This window comes from Notothenia coriiceps, unplaced genomic scaffold (assembly GCF_000735185.1).
Source record: "Notothenia coriiceps isolate Sejong01 unplaced genomic scaffold, NC01 NC01_scaffold00000339, whole genome shotgun sequence".
NCBI classification, from domain to species: domain Eukaryota; kingdom Metazoa; phylum Chordata; class Actinopteri; order Perciformes; family Nototheniidae; genus Notothenia; species Notothenia coriiceps.
The window spans coordinates 13,876,571-13,896,477 of record NW_011333040.1 but is presented as its reverse complement, the minus strand read 5'-3'; the positions used below and the strand labels follow the sequence as shown (position 1 = coordinate 13,896,477).

At 41.3% G+C, this 19,907-nt stretch overlaps 2 protein-coding genes across 2 annotated transcripts; both read left to right on the top strand.

Moving 5' to 3' along the window:
* The first annotated feature begins 646 nt into the window (after positions 1-646).
* Positions 647-5,013, top strand: LOC104946599 (kelch repeat and BTB domain-containing protein 12-like). The gene is made up of 11 exons (XM_010772470.1): positions 647-681; positions 1,101-1,323; positions 1,456-1,637; positions 1,820-1,952; positions 2,168-2,401; positions 2,521-2,879; positions 2,959-3,062; positions 3,171-3,232; positions 3,872-4,019; positions 4,106-4,303; positions 4,506-5,013. Exons 2-11 carry the CDS (start codon positions 1,153-1,155, stop codon positions 4,652-4,654), a joined length of 1,740 nt encoding a protein of 579 aa, XP_010770772.1. The 5' UTR covers positions 647-681; positions 1,101-1,152; the 3' UTR covers positions 4,655-5,013.
* A 200-nt stretch (positions 5,014-5,213) lies between these two features.
* LOC104946588 (NUAK family SNF1-like kinase 1) lies at positions 5,214-14,935 on the top strand. The gene is made up of 7 exons (XM_010772459.1): positions 5,214-5,899; positions 8,338-8,458; positions 8,880-9,031; positions 10,371-10,436; positions 12,968-13,087; positions 13,483-13,615; positions 13,765-14,935. The coding sequence occupies exons 1-7, from the start codon at positions 5,567-5,569 to the stop codon at positions 14,922-14,924; spliced, it is 2,085 nt and encodes a 694-aa protein (XP_010770761.1). The 5' UTR covers positions 5,214-5,566; the 3' UTR covers positions 14,925-14,935.
* Positions 14,936-19,907: the final 4,972 nt, after the last annotated feature.

Sequence of the window (19,907 nt, the reverse complement as noted above, 5' to 3'; positions counted from 1 at the left end):
ACAGACTGTTCTAAATGACCATCATGCTCCTTGTGTTTAGACATTTGTGTAAATGTTTAACTGCATGTGCATCTTCATCGCAAGTACAACAACCCCCGTAAAATGTGCCACCAACTGATTGCTTGCAGCGGTTAGGCCTACTTCCTATTTACCAAAGGTGCATGAAGCTGCTTAGTTCAAATCAGCAGCAAACAACAGTAATACCATACAATCTGCTTTCAAGTGTACTGTGACTTAAGGTGTTTGAAAGTAGGATGATTACCAGGATAAGTATAATTGATTCAGGTGGTGTATTGTTGATTACATGCTGCAATCTTAAGTGGTACTTGGTGGGTTTAGTAACTTCGAAGTCACAAATAGTATTGTTATTTTCTAAAAGTGAATACTTGTTCCTTTCAACACGTAAACAAACTGTGAATGTAATGCTTCTTATTCTATCACTTTCTATATTAAAGCAGACTTGTATACTGCTTGCCTTGCCACTGGTAGAAACCTGAACAGCACCCTGCTGCTCTATTTTAAACTTGTTGAGCAGTGAGCATGCTATACCCTCACTCACAGGCAGCAGCTATCACAGACTTCGAATCGGAACTGCCTGCAAGCAGAAATACAGCCATCTTTGAAAAAAGCCGGTGTCAGATCAAAACAGAAACATATGAATGTTTGCTCTGGTCACCTCTAGTCACCTCTGGTATGAAGCTGTTTTCTGCATGTGCTTTGCTAAAGCCATGCTACCATGCTAGTGCTCACACTCTGAACTGCTGTGCATGTGTGCCTGGAGTTAGGTAACATGCATGTTTAGCGCACACTGACAGTGTCACTATGGCCTCCATTTGTGTGTCAGTGGTTGGGCTGCTGCTGAAGGACAGAACCAGTTAAAGATACTAGTCAACATGGAGAAGAAATGTCTTAAATAGAAACGCATTTAGAACTTTTTTCTTATTTTCTTCTCCATTTATCTTCTCATTTAACTTATCCCTAGATATATTTTTTAATAAAACTACTGGACATTTACTCTGAAAGATTTAGAGTTTACGAAACAAACTACCCATTTTCAGTTCCTCTTTTTTTATTTGTGTTTGGCACTACTTTACCACAAGGTCCTCCTGTCTCTGCTGACAAAAGTGGGACAGACATCCAAAGCAAGAGTCCATGGGTGATCCAGGCCTGGCCTCTGCTCAGGCAGAGCATGGATCACTTCTGCTCAGGCAGCTTGAGAGGATGAGGGCAGCCGAGGAGCTCACTGATGTGGTCCTGCTGGCAGAGGGGATTCCCTTTGCTTGCCACAAGGTGGTGCTGTCGGCATTCAGCCCTTACTTCCAGGTGAAGTCACTGTATACAGTTACTGAGAGTGAATGTGCTGATAAAGGAAAAATCTGATTTGTTTTGCAGAACTGATACGAATAAATCTGTTGAGGATGCTATGAGGCATTCATTGTTAATCACTGTGTCCAGGCCATGTTTACATGTGGTCTGAAGGAGACCCGGGAAGGAGAGGTATTTCTTAGAGACACTCCTGCCCAGAGCCTGGAGCTGCTACTGGACTACATGTACCGAGCTGAACTCCGCTTTTCGGACGACAACATCCAGGGAGTGGCTGCAGCTGCCTTCCTGCTCCATGTGGATGGAGCCTTCAGGTGGGAGAGGAGAACTGGAAATAGGTCTATATTCAAATAAACGTATATCAATTAGCCCAATGTGTGTATATGGAACTTCAGGAGCATCCAGATACCTTTCTATATGTGGTATATGGCAAACAGGATAGAAAGTAAGTTTGAGACGTATTTTAGTTCCCATAGCCACCTTGTTATCGCTGCAGGTTGTGTCAGAACCACATGGAGGCCTGCATGGACCCTTCCAACTGTGTTGGCCTGTACCACTGGGCCAGAGACCTGGGGGCCGCCGGTCTGGCCAACTGCGCCTTAAGATACCTCTGCCAACACTTTGCACAGGTAAGGCATTCATTATTAGTTCATCCAAATATTCTCTCAATTAGAGAACATGTCAAAACTGTTACTTAGGGTAAGAAATGATGTGGTCAAATGTAGATGTATGTGCAATGTCTATTCAGGCCTTGTGGAGCCACCTGCTTAACTGTATCAACATTGTTCTTCTTTATTCAGTATTTGCCATTGATAACTCCCCCTTCATTATCCTCTTGCCTCAGGTTTGTGAAGAGGAAGAACTGCTGGAGCTGGATGCTCAAAGTCTTGGGGACCTGCTGGGCTCAGATGACCTCAACATATCGCAGGAGGAGGTTGTGCTGGAGCTGGTGCTGCGTTGGGTGGAGAGGCGAAGAGGAGACTTGCAGAGTGAAGCCCAGGCTGTGGAGTTAATGAGGCGTGTCCGGCTAGAACTTGTTGACCCTAGATTCCTCCGTAAAACTAGGAGACGAAACCCGGTGAGAGAAGAAAGGGAGGAAAGGGGAGAGACAGCAATAAAAGTCAAGATTCCTTATCAACATTTATCAAAAGATTAGTAGATTGTCAGACTACCATGCCTGTATATACAATGTTCCAGGAGTTGCTGAGGGATGCTGAGTGCTTTGGGATGATTGACGCTGCTCTCCAGACCCCTGGTCTCTGTGAGGCGTCCGCTGCACCTCGGCCAGCCCTTCGTTACGGCATGGAGACCACCGACCTGCTGCTCTGCTTGGGTGGGGTGGATAAGGAGGGAGTGCCTGCCCGCCGTGGAGGACTTGCTGACCTCAGTTTTTGCTTTGACCCGCATGGCAGAAAAACGTATTTTATCCCCTCTCCACTGAGGGTCTGTGGGGGTATGGGGCAGATCACAGCTGGGGCAGTGACACGAGACAACAATATAGTGGTAGCTATAGAGGGAGAAGACCAACACAGAAGCAAGAGGGTAGATATCTACAGGTGTGTGTGTTCACATAAGAATACAAATCATTTTTAAGGCCACTGCTTTCCACATCTAAAATGCCTTTTTATTTGCCAGGTACGATCAATCAGAGAAGAACAGCTGGGTGAAGCTGTGCTCCACAGCACACAGGGACATGTATGCTTTAGGGCTTCTAGGTGATGCCCTGTATATGATGGGAGGTCAGATGAAAGTTCATAATCACTACATAATCACAGACAATGTTTCTAGATGGTCGCTGAAGAGAGGAGGCAGCTGGATCAGCTTTTCCCCTCTGCCTCTTCCCTTAGCCTGCCACTGCACCGTCAGCCTGAAGGAGCGTCTCTATGTGCTGGGGGGCTGGACACCACAGGTACACAGAAATGTTAAAATAAACGTCACAAAGCTGTAGATAGGTACAATGATGTCACCTTGAGCAAGACACTGGTCTATTATCAGGTTCAGGCTAGCCTGATGACAACCAAAAACAGACGTTCCCCACCAATAGGGCTACATTTTTCAAAGGCCCTGAAAAATAATTTTATGTGGACAGCCCTGTCAATCAAATGTGATCGATCCACAATCAGCACAAACCTTAAGTAGATTGACTGACCTTTTAGGTGTTGAACTTCTTAAATATTAGCCATTGCTGTTTTTAGTGAACTTTAACTTTGGTTGGTGTACGCTTAGTGCTACGTATTTAATGTTTTAGAGAAACACTTGTTAAGGGGAAAATCAAATGTAGTTTACAGGTTTACATTTGAAAGACTCTGTTGTCCTCTAGCTGGGCAGGACTGGGATAATAATTCAGGCTGAGAACCTTACATCAGCCCAGGCCATGTTCACAGACCACTACTGGAGCTGTTTGTTGGCATGCCCTCTCTTTTTATCGTCTAGCAGTCAGATGACGAAAGAATAGGTGTAACATTCAACTTCTCTGTTTCCCCTGGTTCTCATTTCTCCCCTCAATGTGTTCTTCCTCCCTCTGTCCAACTCTTGTCTCCTCCATCAGCATCAGCCAGGTGATGAGCCTGACAAGCTGAGTAACCGTGTCTTTCGGTTTGACCCCGGCAAAGACAGGTGGACTGAGTGTGCCAGGATGAAGTACTCCAGGTACCGCTGCGGGACGGCTGTCCTCAACGGAGAAATGTACATACTAGGTCAGACAAGAAAGACTGCAAGTTCATTTCTAAGTATTTCTTCTCTATGATATTGTAGCCAGGTGATGTGTTTGTGTGATTTTCAGGTGGTATAGGATGTGATGGAGAAGACTGTGGACAGTTACGACACTGTCTTAGCTCTGTAGAGATCTATAACCCAGACACAGACACCTGGAGGGCAGGACCAACCCTGCCCACGTCTTTACTCAGCCTTCAAACTAACGCTTCCAATGGTGGAGCAGTGCATGGCAAGCTTTACCTCTGTGGATACTACAAGGGTGCTGGTGAGTAAGTGAATGCCTGACAATATCTTTTCATGCAACTTCTTTTGCATGATCTCTTAGAGACGTAAACTTCATGGTGAAATGGCCTTTGCACACAAACTATAGGAACACTTTGGGTCTGGGAATGCCAGCCAACTGATTAGATTAGAATAAATTAGATTTTGGTCAGCTGTCATTTACATACTTTCTCTAACTACTGCAGGCCGTCATGAGATCATCACCAAGGAGATTTTGAAAATGGACCCTGCAGACAATGTGTGGACTGTAGTGGAAAGACGAGCAGCCTTGCATGACAGCTATGACGTCTGTCTGGTGGCTAACCTCAATCCTCGAGACCTCTTCACACCATAATTTATCTCCTCCTGACTCTGAGCAACAATGCTTGGAGCAAGGATGTATGGGAAATGAGCTTCTGTCCTCTTAGCCTAATTCAGCTGTATTGAAACCTGGCTGGGAATTCCTAAGTATCAACCGCAGAGTTAATGTAAAATCTGGATGTTGTTCTATAACTTCCCAACAGACAATAGTGGTGGTGTTTTTTGTTGCAACCCTATAATAACTTTTTGCATGGTTGTTGTATAAGGTTGTTTATTGAGTAGTAAAAACGACACCAGTTAAGCAGTCAGCTATCTTTTCAGCTTGACACGTTTAAATGTGATATAGAGGCTAGTCATAACGTTGAGTTGAGTTAAATAAAACAAATAAATGAAATCCTGACGTTTTACTAAACACAGTTACTCTTTCTCTCCATATTCAAAGTATCTGCTTCATCCCAAATTTCGTCAACGTTTTCTCAGGAATTTATTTTTCTGAGGTCACCACATGGCAAAACATTAACAAACATGTCTGACTGAAGTGGTGGATTTAGGGTGAGTTTCTGACCCGCAATACATTCCATACATGCCTTCATCCCTCCTGCTGCCGATGAGCCCTCGGAAGATCCAAAATTATCCCAAAGGAGTGTGACGCGCCGGGATGTTGCTATGAGAGCTACTTTACGAACGAGCAGGCTCCACCCATCGCTCTTGTTGCTGTGTTTCTGAGGGGAGGGTCGAAGAGGAAAACACAACTGCTGCCCAATGGATCGGATGGGTTTCATATGCATCTTTTTAAAGCCAATAGACTACTTTGTGGATCTGTTAACGCTCTTTATCAACAACTGCTTAGTCACTAGAGCTGCTTTCGTTTTGTGCTCCAAGTGCTCGGATACAGTTCCAGTGAGGGCTGCTCCTCCGGACAGGTGCGCACGGGTGCGCAGAGAGGATGGGCAGGAGTGAGGCTGACAGCAGAGGCGCAATGAACACCAGCGACTGCTCCGAGCTCGGTTGCCCGCGGGACGTGACATGCAGCGGCATCCGTGCGGGTGAGAAGTCCGCGGCGCTGGGAAGCCACCGTGCCTGCAGCGCGGACAAGAGGCAGAGAGACCCAGACATGGAGGGTGCAGCGAGCCCGGCTCCAAATGTCACAGAGCCGACTGAAGTAAAGAAACACCAGCACAAACACAACTTGAAACACCGCTACGAGGTGATGGAGACTTTGGGGAAGGGCACCTACGGCAAAGTGAAGAAGGCAGTGGAGAGAGCAAGCCTGAAAACGGTGAGTTTACATTACTTTAGGCACAGCTATGTGAAGGAGGTTCATTTTATAATCTTAAATAGTTTACATGCAGTATGAAGTATTATTTATGATTATGAATGTGATTGGTCAAAGCCTAGGCTTATATCTGTTTCATACCAAGAGAAACTAAAAGCTTATTGAGATGATGTGGTATGTTGCTCATGCTTTTGTCTTCCTGGGAGGTACTCAGGTGTGTGTGTGTGTGTGTGTGTGTGTGTGTGTGTGTGTGTGTGTGTGTGTGTGTGTGTGTGTGTGTGTGTGTGTGTGTGTGACAAGGGGAAAATGCTGAATCCTTTGAGCCAGTAGCCAGCACATACCAAAGATTCTTTGAAACAAAATGGACATTATTTTTAGAAACGAGACCAGGGGGCCGTAGTTTGAGGAAGCAGAGGAAGACAGTTTGAGAGCAAGACTGAGTAAGAAGAGGAGGAGGAGAAGGAGGAGGAGGAGGAGAAGAAGGAGGGGGTTGGAGATCACAGTAAAGAGCTGGCCTGAGATTGTCCCTGCATGTCTGAGTTGTTTTTGCTGCAGGAGGGGACTAATGGTGAAATGGAGAGGAAGGAAAGGAAAGGATGATAAATACTTTCTTGGATATTTAGTGCACTGTATGTCCCTTACATTGACATTAGCTAGAATAAAAAAATGTTAGAATAAAACAGAATGATGCTTATAAGATGCTTAAGCAGATATTTGCAACTTGTGAAAAGAAGTATTGTGATTTGCTGTGAAGGCACAGGGTGCCAAACATAATGTATTAGATCATATTAATAACCAGATTAAAGGAAATGTATTGTTTATATTAAGTCTTATATGGCTGTGCAGAACATCATGCATCTCTCATTACAACATCTACAGTGTGTTCCTCTTGTTTAAACATTATCAAATAGTGCAAAACCTTATCCGAGAACATTTTCATGACTCACACACATGGCTTCTCTACATGGATCCTATTACAGTTTGGCATTTTCAGCCGATATCACACGTGCAGCACATTATTTGGATGAACAATGAGGTATTGTGAGTTAGATACTTTGTAGGTCATACTTAGACATGACGCATACACAGCACATTTGCATGAACAATGGTGAGATCATATACTCACATACCCACACTTCCTCTGCGCACACGTGCCCCTTTAAGAATGATCTTAGCTCCCTGAGGTCTGAACAATGCCCAGTGTATGCTTCTCTTCTCTGTGCTCTGCTGATCAGGCCTTAATTCCCAGTCTGGGGGGTAAGTCAATGCTCAAACAGACATTAAAATACTTGCTTTTTGCCCTTAGTTAACATACTTTGAAATACTTTATCCATTCCATTCACGTCTCCTATTTTCAGTCCAAAGTGTGAAGAAAATCCTAATATTTTAGCATTTGTTTAAAGAAAAGATTCCAATGCATTAAATATTCTTGTTGGATCGCGTCACATCAGTTAGAGAAGGTCAGGTCAGTCCCGAGTGTTCCCTGGAGTGAGTTTGTGCTGTGTTGCATAACCAGTGTGGTTGATGGAGCATGTGAATTGTGTCTTCCAATGTCTTGTAGATGTTTTTCCGGCAGCTGAGAATGTTGCGACCCAGGGTGGAGATCTGCTCTCCTATTGGGACATTGTAAGGGTTGACAGAATAATACAGGAGTTTAATGAGGGCTTTGCTAGGATTTCAACCTCACAAATTAATCCTGCAGTCTCATCTTCACATTATATCAAAACTCTCACTCTTTCTGTTGTATGTTTTTCAAGCTTATAGTATTTTCAAATGGGAGAACATGATCCTGTTTACTTTACTGCCTCTGTTCTGTCCTTGTTTGGTGCCATTTTATACTCTATCCAGATTGTGTGTGTTATGTTGTGTTCAGTGGTTGGGGGTTACATTGGGGTACAATGAGTGCCCACTGCCCAGGATTAAGGAAACAGAGTGTGAACAGGACAGCTGTCAACGTTCTGCGTCTGAGCATGCTCAGATCACAGGAGACCTACTCTTACACATCAAGCCCTTAAAACCCACATAATCACCTCTAATACCCACAGATCTTAGTCTTCTGTGTGTGTGTGTGAGTATATAACATGTCTTTGTTTCCATGCATGTGCAAGTTATATATTGAACTGTCCATCTATCAGTGCTTGTTCACAGTTTTAATAATTCAAATTGTTGTGAGGAGGTTAGGGGGGAAATTAGTTAACCGGGTCGAGGAAAAAAAAAAGAGATTGACGAGGAATCTATATTTGATGGAAAAAGCTTTTGAAAACAATAAACCAACAAATGGTTGTACAAAGTATTAGCAATCCCCTAACAGCTGTTTTCCTGCTGTGGAAGATTGCTCTAGTGCTCTGTTGTCAACCTGCAGCAATCCAGATAAATGTGTTTTGAATACAATAATTCGAAATACATGCACAGACTCTCAGACAGTGTATCTCCTTTCTCAGGTGGCGATTAAGTCAATACGCAAGGAGCGTATCACAGATGATCTGGACAGAATTCACATCCAGAGAGAGATTGAGATCACCTCCTCGCTCAGGCACGCCAACATTATACGCTTCCATGAGGGTAATTCTGCAAACACAAAAGGACTGTACACTCACATCCAAACCTAATGGGGCAGGTGCTGAAAATGACCAGAGAGTTAAAAACTAATAAACATATATCTCGCATTGTGAAAGTTTCTTCTTTGGTTTTCATTAGTCTGCAAACACAACACAAACACAGAGGAGGTGTAACACATTGTGAGTCTGGATCTTTGCATTGGATTAATTTACAATAAAAATATCACCATATCATTAAGAAGTCTCCATTATAGTATCCATTGTTAGATTGGATCCTGTTTAATTCTGGTTCATATTTAGATGAAAACAAATGCAGAAACGACACATTTTCTTTTAGTATAGTGATGGGTTGAGGCATTCCCTGATGTTCATGTTCACACGTCTGCATAATTCTGACCTGTAAATGTTTCATGTGTCCTGCGCAGTGTTTGAGAGCCGGGATAAGATTGTGATAGTGATGGAGTTCGCCAGCAGGGGAGAGCTGTACGATTACATTCAGGAGAGAAGGAGACTGCCTGAAACAGAAGCCAGAGGCATCTTCAGACAAATCACATCTGCTGTCCACTACTGCCACAAGGTTTGCACACTCACTTTTGGCAAATACACCTCTGGAATTCAGTATACATTTAGGAACCACATGTGGGCATGTGCTGAATTGCATGTTGCAAGCAAACACAGAACAGCTAAATCCACAAAATCTTATCTTATCTTAAAGACTGCATACAAACTTGACTTGCGTTTTCAGATTGCCGAGTAAAGAGCGCATTAAGCCATGATTGTTTTAAATAGTCACACACTGCCACATTGACTGTTCTCCCTCCAAAATAATGTAAGCCCTGGAAAAGGAACACATTTTTATTTTTTTAGTGCGTGTGTGCAGGAGGACATACATGAATCCTATTAATACAGTAGTGCACTGCAGTCAATGTGAGGATATGTGTCTCGCAGTGAGCTGATTTCAGTTAAAAAAAAAAAAAAGTGTTTTCATATCATCTTATTTTGGAAGTTTGGCTTCTTCATGAGTCCCACATTAAACTCAGAGATTATTACTCAGCTCCTGTGGCTTTGTAGCAGACAGGCAGCTGGATATCTAGCTCCTCATGCACTCAAACATTGTCCCAAAATAGACATGAGTGCTCCACCACGAATGAATTATTGAAGGTGCCTCTGAGGTATGCAGGGCACATGAGGCTTGAATGAAAATACTTCAGTATTGTTTTTGTTATTCTCTAAATTGATTCATAGTCATTTAAAAATAGCAAGAATAATAACCTGGTTAACCACATATATTTATTTCTTCTACTTTTCCTCCTCTGCATTGAATACACACACGTGTTTTTTTATGATGTACGTAGTGTGGACAAACCATTGTCTAATGCCAAGGGTAATTTCCTTTAATTCTCTGGAGAGGCTGCCATTAACAAAAGAAAGTAGGCTTTCCTGGCACATAAGCAACGTTTACATTTTCCCTGCGTCACGCTGCTTCCTGGGTGGCCACAGTTCAGCATTGTCTCTTTATATGATTTAACACCCATTCAATGTCAGGGAAAAAAGGTTTTCCTCCCATCAATCCATAGTGTGGTTTCTCTCCATACGCCACAACTGCATATACTGTGGCATCATGTTGGCTGGCAGGTGCTTAATGCCATCATGGGATCAAATCGCATCTCATCAGATGAATTAACTCAAACAAAAGAATTCCTCATGGTTGTTGATGAGCTTTTCTGAAGACACACAACCCTGCAACACAAGGCCTGAGTGGAATGTTAATGGTTATAAAAGGACCTTTTCAGCACATGCTGGCTTTATGTTATAAACTTTAGATGCTTCAGTCTTAATGTCTGCATGCAATGAGAAAACATCTGACATTAAACGGGGGACAGTGCAGGCTCTCATTATGTTCCTGCTCTCTTCAGAACGGCGTTGTGCATCGAGACCTCAAGCTGGAGAACATCCTTTTGGATCAAGATTTTAACGTAAAGGTAAGAATTTTTATTTTTGTATTTATTCGTTTATTTAACAGGGACAGTGCACATTAATTAACATTGCTGTAAATGTGCCAGAGTTAGTCAAGAGGCTATTTTTCATCACACATTTCATTTTAAACAAGTAAATACAATCAATTTAAAACATGCAACATACATTACTGGAAAACTTAAATAAAAATGTTTTAAAAGACAGAACAATAAAACAAAACAAATAAAACAAAAGAAAAGAACATGTTAAAACACAGGCAGTGGGTTTTAAGGAGCAGAAGAGTGTGTCAGTGTTGGCAGAGCTGATTCCTCACTAACCATGTTTTGAGTTTTGACTTAAATAAACTGAATGTAGTCTGGTCTCTGATTGTAGATGGGATTGAGTTCCATTGCTGAGCAGCTTTAACAGAAAATGAAGACTGACTGAAATAACTTTTTCTGAGTGGAGTTATGCAATCTCCTCTCGCTGCACCTCTCGTTATCCTAGTTGCAGTTGTGCGTATGCTAATAAACTGTCTAAGAGGAGATGAGGTAAGGCATACTGAATTTGACAACACACTGAGCCTTTCCACACTTTCCAACAACATGATGAATGTGTGTCTTGTGTTATAATAATAGACCATCCAAATAGCCACAGTTGTTTTTGTTTTGAAGCACAAAGGCACATCTTCATAAGACACTGGCATTTACATCAGAAAGCTTTCCACTGCTGCTGTTTTTAGCATCCTGGAAGGAAGCTTTAACTAAAATGCAACACAGTGCACTTTCAGAGCATATAGTATTGGAGCCCACTCAACCCACAGTCATTTGTATGTGTTGTTAAGGTATGCACACTTAACCAGCACAAACATACTGCCAGGTCTTATAAAAGAACACAGGGGTATTTTTTGCCTTATTTGGGTATCCCTCTCCTTATATGGGAGCTGAGCACGGCCAAAGGGGAATGCTGGGAATCCAGTGGCAATTGAGCCAATCGAAGGGTTTTAATATAAGTATGCTCTGTCTGTCCATCAAAAGAAAACACTATGTGCAGACTTCTCAGCAGCTCTTCGTTCGTCACAAACCTCATGTTCACCACATCGGCCTCTCACAGCATCCGTTGCAGGAAATGACACAGCCTCTGTGCGATGCATAGTCAGAAGTGATAGGGAAAATGTTGCTCTATACTAATAATAGATTGCCCTTAAGTGGTTGAATTGAACTATCTACACTTCTTAGTAGCAGAAGTCTGCATCCAATGATAGATCCAAAGCACCGTAGAAAATGACCAGCGACCTGTTTCAGTCCAGCATGTGTATGAGAGATGGTGGCTTCTCACAACATCAATTTAATTCCCAGACATATGTACAGGAGTCATGTGTATGTCTAGTAAATAAAATACATCTTACACAATCATTGGACACTGAGGAATGTTTCCCGCAAAGCACTGTAATAAGTTCTCTGGTGGATGTAAACATGAGTTATACTGCAGAATGCATACACACACAGACACACACAAGGTAGTACAGCTTTATAAACTACACAACTCACATGCTCAGACTACACCCCATTATTGTCCCTGTATAATATCAACTGTGAGCTGGCTTGTATACACAGTGTACTCCGTCACCTGTGAGGTCTCTGTTTCGCGGAAATAAAGCTGACGGGCTGAGTATTTTAACACCACAGGGGCTGATAGTGACTGGGTGCTCATGGTATTAATCTCTTCAGATAGAGAGGAGCCTCGGTATGTCTGCATATGGCTCTTGCGGCCTCGAGTGAGTGATTGTTCCGTTACGTGAGTGTAAGCAGCCTGATGTTTTTGGCACTCTCCTCTTCCCTCACTCACACTTACACTGGCAAAAGCTCAGCCTTACTAATTTTAGCTCTTTTAAAAGGAATTGTTTTTTAGTGACTGTGCTTTTGGTTAAGGGTTTTGCAATGCACACTCACTCACAAGGAATCTGGATTAAATGAGAAGCATGTGTGTGTTGAGGTGAATGAACTAATGCATTTATAAAGGGTTTAGTGTAAACTGATTGGTCCAGTATGTCATAAGGTAATGTGTTTTCAGCTGATTTAGTTATATCATCTGTTTATTGTTTATTTCACACAAACACAGATATGATTGACTGGATTTTTTAAATACTTTTTTGAATGACAACTTACTTGTTTTGAGATATGAGTTGTATTATTTAAAATGTTTCAAGGTTAGGCTTCATATGTATTAGTATTACAATTGTTAAGGTTTCTGGCATCATTCAAGATCTGCCTTCTATTAAGCAATAGATCAATATTCATGAAAACGATGTATTTCAATTTAGTGGCTAGGTGGCTTCTTTACGTGTGTAATATTAAGTATTGTATATGTTAAAATAATTATAATATCTAATAATAGTTATGTCCTAAATAGTCTGCTGTAACTTGACTTGTTTATTTTTTGTTATTTGTCTTATTACAACGTAAAGTTATTAAGTAATATTTTTACTCACGCCCAAAATAATACTTGACTCTTAAGACGTATTTTATGTTTTCTCTCTCTCTCTCTGACTCTGCAGCTGGCTGACTTTGGCCTTTCCAATCACTTCCAGAGGGGCACTCTGCTGCAGACCTACTGTGGAAGTCCACTTTATGCTGCCCCGGAGATAGTGAACGGACTGCCCTACCAGGGGCCAGAGGTTGGTCAACACACACAGCCCTCACTGGTTTCCTCAGACAAAATATAACCAAAACAGTAAAGCTGTGGTCTGTTAAATCCAAACAATGAACTGAAAGATAGTAAGGCTTTCTGTAGAGCTGGGGGAACCCACAGTCGGTGAAAACACACTTTTTGTGTTAACCATTGTTATTGATCCATTTCTAATAAACAAATAGTTTTTAGTGCAGCTTTCGAATGCTGAGTTTGAACCACATAAAAAGATGCCAAATGTCAAATATAGTTCAGTTTAGTCACATGAATGTAGATCCTTTGATTGTGCTTTCTATCATGCACCATCTCATTGTGTTAAATTATAGCGTTATAGAGTTTTCTGAGGTGGCAAGGCATGTACTTCATTATGTTTTGATATGTTAGGTGGACTGCTGGGCGCTGGGGGTGCTGCTTTATGCCCTGGTGTACAGCAGCATGCCATTCAATGGGGCTAGCCACTGCACACTTACAGACCAAATCAGCCAAGGTCGCTACAGCAGACCCAACCCCCCATCAGGTAACCCTTTACAATGGCCATTAACATTATATTTAAATGTCTACTCTGATATAATGGCTTTGTGTGTTGTTCTTACTAGAATCCTGTTAATGTACAATGTTGTTGTCAGTTTGGCTGCTATAAATAAATGTTGACGGTGTTCCCTCCAGACGCCTGCGCTCTTATCGACTGGTTGTTGACAGTGCGTGTGGATGAGAGGGCTACGATAGAGGACGTTGCCAACCACTGGTGGGTGAACTGGGGTTTTGAAGAGAGTGTGTGTGACTGCCCTTCATCCCCACACCAAGAATGCCCCTCCCCCCTACTGGCACGCTACATCGACTGGCAGAACCGTGTCGCCCTTACCAGCAACATGAGCCTATCCTCAGACTCTTCCTGTCCACCTCAACTCTCACCTCATCCCTTTTACTTCAGCTTCCCTCTGACGAGTGATCGAGGAGGAGGAGGAGGAAGGTTATGCAGAAGAATGTCAAGCCTGAGGAAGTCGCGCAAGGAGAATACAATTCCCCAGACTGCACTTGGAGCTTGTGATGGTGTTAGCGAAACAGCTGCCTCCTCTGCTGCGATTTCCTCCACTCCCACCATTGAAAGAAAGAAGCCCAAAGGTATTCTAAAACCCCAAAGAAGTTTTGACTCAGTCTTTCACAGCCCTCCTAAAGAAATCTTCTCCTCCCAACCGTGTAGCACTGCTCCCCAGCCTTTTCGATCACATTCACTTCCCCGCACACATGCTGATGTCCTTTCCACCAGCCTGCCACCTCCCTCTACTTTCTGTCAGCCCTCAACCAAGATGCCCAAGAAGGGGATACTGAAGAACTTGTATGGGGGGGAATCAAGTTATAGCTCATCCTCACAAAGAAGGATCTCTGGAGCAGAAGTTAAAGATGGAGAAGGAGCAGGTGATTTCTGCTACCACAACCAGCACACTGGGCTCCCAGCGGCAGAAGACAGCCCCACCATGCGCACTGAAGCGGTAAGAAGAAGGAAGGGGATTCTGAAACGCAACGGCAAGTTCTCTCGCAGTCTGGATCTTCACGATGACCAGCACCCGGCATCCATGATATTCCCTGAAGCTCTCCAGCAGCTTCTCCAGGACACAGGGGGTGCCCAGGGTCGCCGTAGCCGGCCCTCAAGTGTGGTGAGCGAGGATAGCCTCTTCTCTTCCGATTCCTTTGACCTCCTAGACCTCAGCGCTCAATCACGTCGCAGGTTTTTCTCTCGTGCGACGCAGCAAAGCGCGTGCAGCTCTGAGGAGGACCTGGAGCAGATGAGGGTTGAGTCACACAGAGTTAGTGGAGAAGGCTGCTAACATAAGCCCAAGAAATAAGGCAGACACAAGTGTGCTGAAAACAGGGTTCAGTTCACTTTTCTGTGCCATTCAGTGTCTGCCATCTTGCAAAGACCCTGGAGATGTTGCTTATCACGAACAAGAATTTTGTATTAATGATGAATGGAACTATCAATGACATTTGAATTGTAATTTGAATGCAAGGCAATGCAGAAGGTGATTAGACACAAAGTGACACCTAAATGGGATCACATGTCTGAGTAAATGTGGCCGAATGGACGGTTCAATCTACTCATTCTGAACTCATCTGCAATAAATCCATTTTATAGATTTAACAGGAGATTTCTCTTCTGATAAGCCTTGAACAATCTGAGTCTGGATCTGTAAAGCACTGCATGTTTTCTGAACTGATGAAAAGTAAAACAGAGGGTATGTGCATCTGTGAATCAGTATGTCAACAATGACGATTAACCAACAAACTGTAAAGCAATTTTCCATCCAACTTCTTTTATGGCCATTTTACGCATTAAAACACCCTGAGAGGTTATGTTGAGAAGTAATATAATACACTTGAAATGTTTAGCTGAGCTGGTAAAGTTGGTGTATCAACAAAAGCAAAATGCAACAAATTGTAAGGATAACGGCATTAGTGAATAATGTTAGACGGAAACAACAGATCTGTGTGGAAACTTTGAATGTTCTTCATACAAAAAAATATACAAACATAAATGCCAGATTGAAAATATTGTTTTCCAAAGTTTAAGGTTTGATAAGCACTCTAATAATTATAATTTTAAAATAAAAAAAGGCAGTGAATGGGAATGCACATTGACTTGCACTTTGGGAATGAAGTTTGGCCACATTTGAAACCTGTATATAAAGGTGGTTTATTATTAGGATACATTCTACTATTTGGACTGACACTTCATGGCAACACCTTCCTTTACAATATTTTATCATTGCTTAACAGAAAGAAAGTTATTATGAAGTGTTAATACATGTGCAGTATTTGAAAACCATTTTAGCTTCTATAGAGACATGTGTTTTAAATGTCTTTTATTAGATTATTATTATTATCTATTTCTACACCAGCCTCCACAATTGCCCACAGTGATGCTATAAAAAAAAGATTATGTTTACATTTACCTTTTGTGTGTCGTCACACATTAATTAAATGTGTATTCACTCCCTATATTCCCTAAGTAAGGGGAGTTAAAGTAAAGCGTTGACTATTTGATGACTATATTTGTACACAGTATTGTAATATTTTTGCTCCTTTGCACAAACACACAGTGTGAATACAAGATGGATTCCATTTATTTTTCTATGACACCCCCAGTGCTGCTGCGGACATTTAAAAATAAATAAATGGGTATGCAGTAGACGTATGCAATTTTAAGACTGTAATTTTCTAAAAGGATTGTTAATTTTGTTCAAGCATTTCATACTTTTTGCATATGTGGGGTCAAATAAATGATGTGAACCTAAAGACTTTCCTGTTGTTTTTCTGGTGGGAGAAAAAGAAAAGTAGCAGGAGATAAAAGATTAAATGTGCACATAAAACAACTTGGTTGAGATAAATATTGGGATACACAAATGTTGTGCCTGTCTTTAGAGAAATCACCCTTTTATTCCAAATGGTTAAAGCATTTTCTCCTTTTGGCCCTGAGCACGACACAACACGGAGAAATAAAAAGACATTGTTTATGAAAGACCAAGAGCTACCCATTTAATGAAATTCCATATTCCTTTGTCTCCATAAACACAGAGCTCAATCTACTTCACTGTTTTCCTTATGATTCAACTTCTTAAACAAAATGCATTTAAAGAAGAAAACACCTAGAAGTCAAATAAGGCTCAAGTACATAAATTACAGAGTGGTTTAAGAATAAATGTTTTCGAGTAAGTAAGCAAGGTTTACCTTTTATCAAATCATTATGTAATAAAGGCATTAATACATCAACTGTGCATAACTTTATATTATATAAACATTTGAAGTGAGGTATTGAGCATGATGCATGCATGCTTTTATATTTGCTTGCTTTGCTGGGTTTCACAAAAGGATTTTCTAGACAAGAAACACATGTTTTACAGACGTCTCCTCTAATGAAGAGAACACATCATCGCAGGAAGGTAAAAACCCATAACTCTAGGTTTTACATGCTATGTTACGTATTTAAGATTAACATTTTTCTCCAATGACAACATTCCTCCGCCTCTTAGGCACATGAGAAATAGTCAAAAATCCATACATGCCTTACACGCTGAAAAGCTGCCCTTTTGGACGTGAATGTATTCACAGTGTTAAGATGAAACAAGCCAAGCTCACCAGCAGGTCTTGTTTAAATGTGGAGGAGTCTGGTATGGCTGAGATATACATAGGGCTTTACCCACTTGCATGGTTTTAACTCATCTAAGTGTCCTTCGTGTTGTGGCCATAAGTCTTGAGCAGAGAGGTCCAATGGTTTCACCTCCAATCAGTCGTTATCTCCTGTCAGTCACACAGCGACCATCCTGTTATATAACAGCTGCCATCTATTTGTTTAGATAAGATCTAGATTAAATATATATTAGTTCCCTACAAAGGAAATAGTATTTTTTTAGATTAACAACTACAACTATTTTGTGCTCATAATGGTCATATTTAATCATTTTGGAGTTTTATTTATACTCATGGCTCAGAGTGGGAGCCAAACTACAGAGGAAATTATATTCAAGTAAAACTATGACGACACCCAGTACTAGACCACACTAGTAATAGCTTCTAGCTAATTAACATGAGGGTGTACATTACTTATAGTGCTTTAGGGAGGCTGTGGCTCAGTGGGTAGTGTGCTGGACCTCGAATCAGGGGGTAGCAGGTTCGTGTCCCACTGCAGTCAGCATGTCGTTGTGTCTCGAATGTATGTAAGTCGCTTGTAAGTGACATGTAATGTAAATGGACAGTAGGCCTATTAAGCAGAGTTAATATATAAACAAGTAAACATAGAGTTAATCAATCAATTTTGAGAATAATAATGTACTTTGTATTAGCCTTGTTATCACCTGTGTTCTCCATTTCACAATAAAAGTCCTTGACAATAGGGTGTATGACTGACAACCACTCAGCAATATATTTTACAGTAGCTTTCCCAGGGCAGATTTAACAGAGGCAAAATCAACAAACCATTGTAGTTCTCATTGCATCCACCAGATGCCCTCGAACTCTCCTTTCCCCTCACCTGACTGCCCCACCCATCTCTCCACCTGTGCTGTCACACACACACACACACACACACACACACACACACACACACACACACGCTGCCCCATGAACCTTTTAGCTCTGGATATGGGTACTCCTAACCCCTGTCCCCTCACACTCAGACAGTGGAAAATAAATTCAGTTATATCATCTTGATGACTACAGTGTAACAAAGTGATATCTGCACAGAGCCTATTCAAACCTCCATCGATGACCTCCAAACCAGAAAATATTTGCTAATAATACAAATTAGGAGCTGATTTATTTTGTATTGATCATGATCCCATTGTGTACATTGTATACGTGAAGGAGAATGTCACACATGATGCCTAGAGATAGAATTATCTTTCTCTGAAACTTTTAGACAAATGTATTGTCACATCTTAGACAAAACCCAACAGCATGCAAGTACCAATTGTAATATGTTTAACCTTCTTTGTTGGGATACAAAACATTCTGAGAAAAAAGGTGATTGTGTTTAGAAAAAAAATGTAGACTTGTAGTTCTAATCTGATCACTAAATCAAACAGACCTCTAAATAATTGAGCAACAGTGTCATCTTGTGGCCTTTTGGTGTAGTTGGCCAAAAGCACCAATGCACAGATTCAAGATTCAAGGGTTTTATTACCATGTGCACAGTACAGTGTAGTTCTGCAATGAACATCTTAGGTCCTGAACCCCTCCAACAATCCAATCCAACTTTATTTATATAGCACTGTAAAACCTTCAGACCAAAGTGCTGTACAGAGAGATAAGCTCACAAAACATAAAATAAATACATTTAAAATAAAAGATAAAAACACAAAACAAACCAGAATAAACGTAATAATTAATACAATGCAACATATTATATAAAAGGAGCATGAGACAAATAAGAAAATACAAATAGGTGCAAAATGAAACAGAATAGGAATAAAATAGAATGTAATGGTGCAGGTTATGTTGTTGAGACCAGTCTACAAGTAGTGGCAGATGAGGTGAACATGTCGGAAAAATAAGATAAATACAATAAGCTAAATTGATGCAGAGAATGTTGAAAGTGACCAAAACCGTTTTAAAAAGCAACAAAAAACAGTGTGTGAACGGTTATTATCATCAATATAACATAAATAGAGATACTATATTAACAATTTGGAGGAAAGGTATCAGAATCTGTAAATAAGTGTTTCCTACATTGTTACAGTTGTATTAGTTTAATAAAGCTCAATTTGACTGTTTAAACATTATCGCAAAACTCTACGGACAGAAGGCATTATTAAATCCCTATCACCTCTATATATGTTATTAAAAAACCAGTTGAGTTTGATATTGAATCGTATGGGTCATCTAGCAGGCGCCTTGAATCCACACTACTGTGAACAGTGGGGAAATAAACACTTTGGACATTTATTAATCCCTAGTTGATTTTTAAGTCATCAATAACATGTGTTGGTCAAATTGTCAAAAGAATTCTTCGGAAAATGTCCTTTTATTTGGATGCCAATTATTTGCTAGGCAAAACATTTTCCTCACTCCTTAGTCCTCAACACACCAAAGACACATACAGCAGGAAAGAGGAAGAATTGTTGTATCATCAGGCAGACCATCCTATCGCTGCACTCCTTTTGCACGCATAGGATGGTAAGCTGGAAGCAATTTGAACTTATGCATATTTGGACCGTGCCTGGAATCAATAGCAACGACACACACAGGTCATTGTTTAAAGTCAAGGGTCGCAGCAAAAAAGAGGCAATGTGATGTACTGTTGGCTTGCTTGTTTG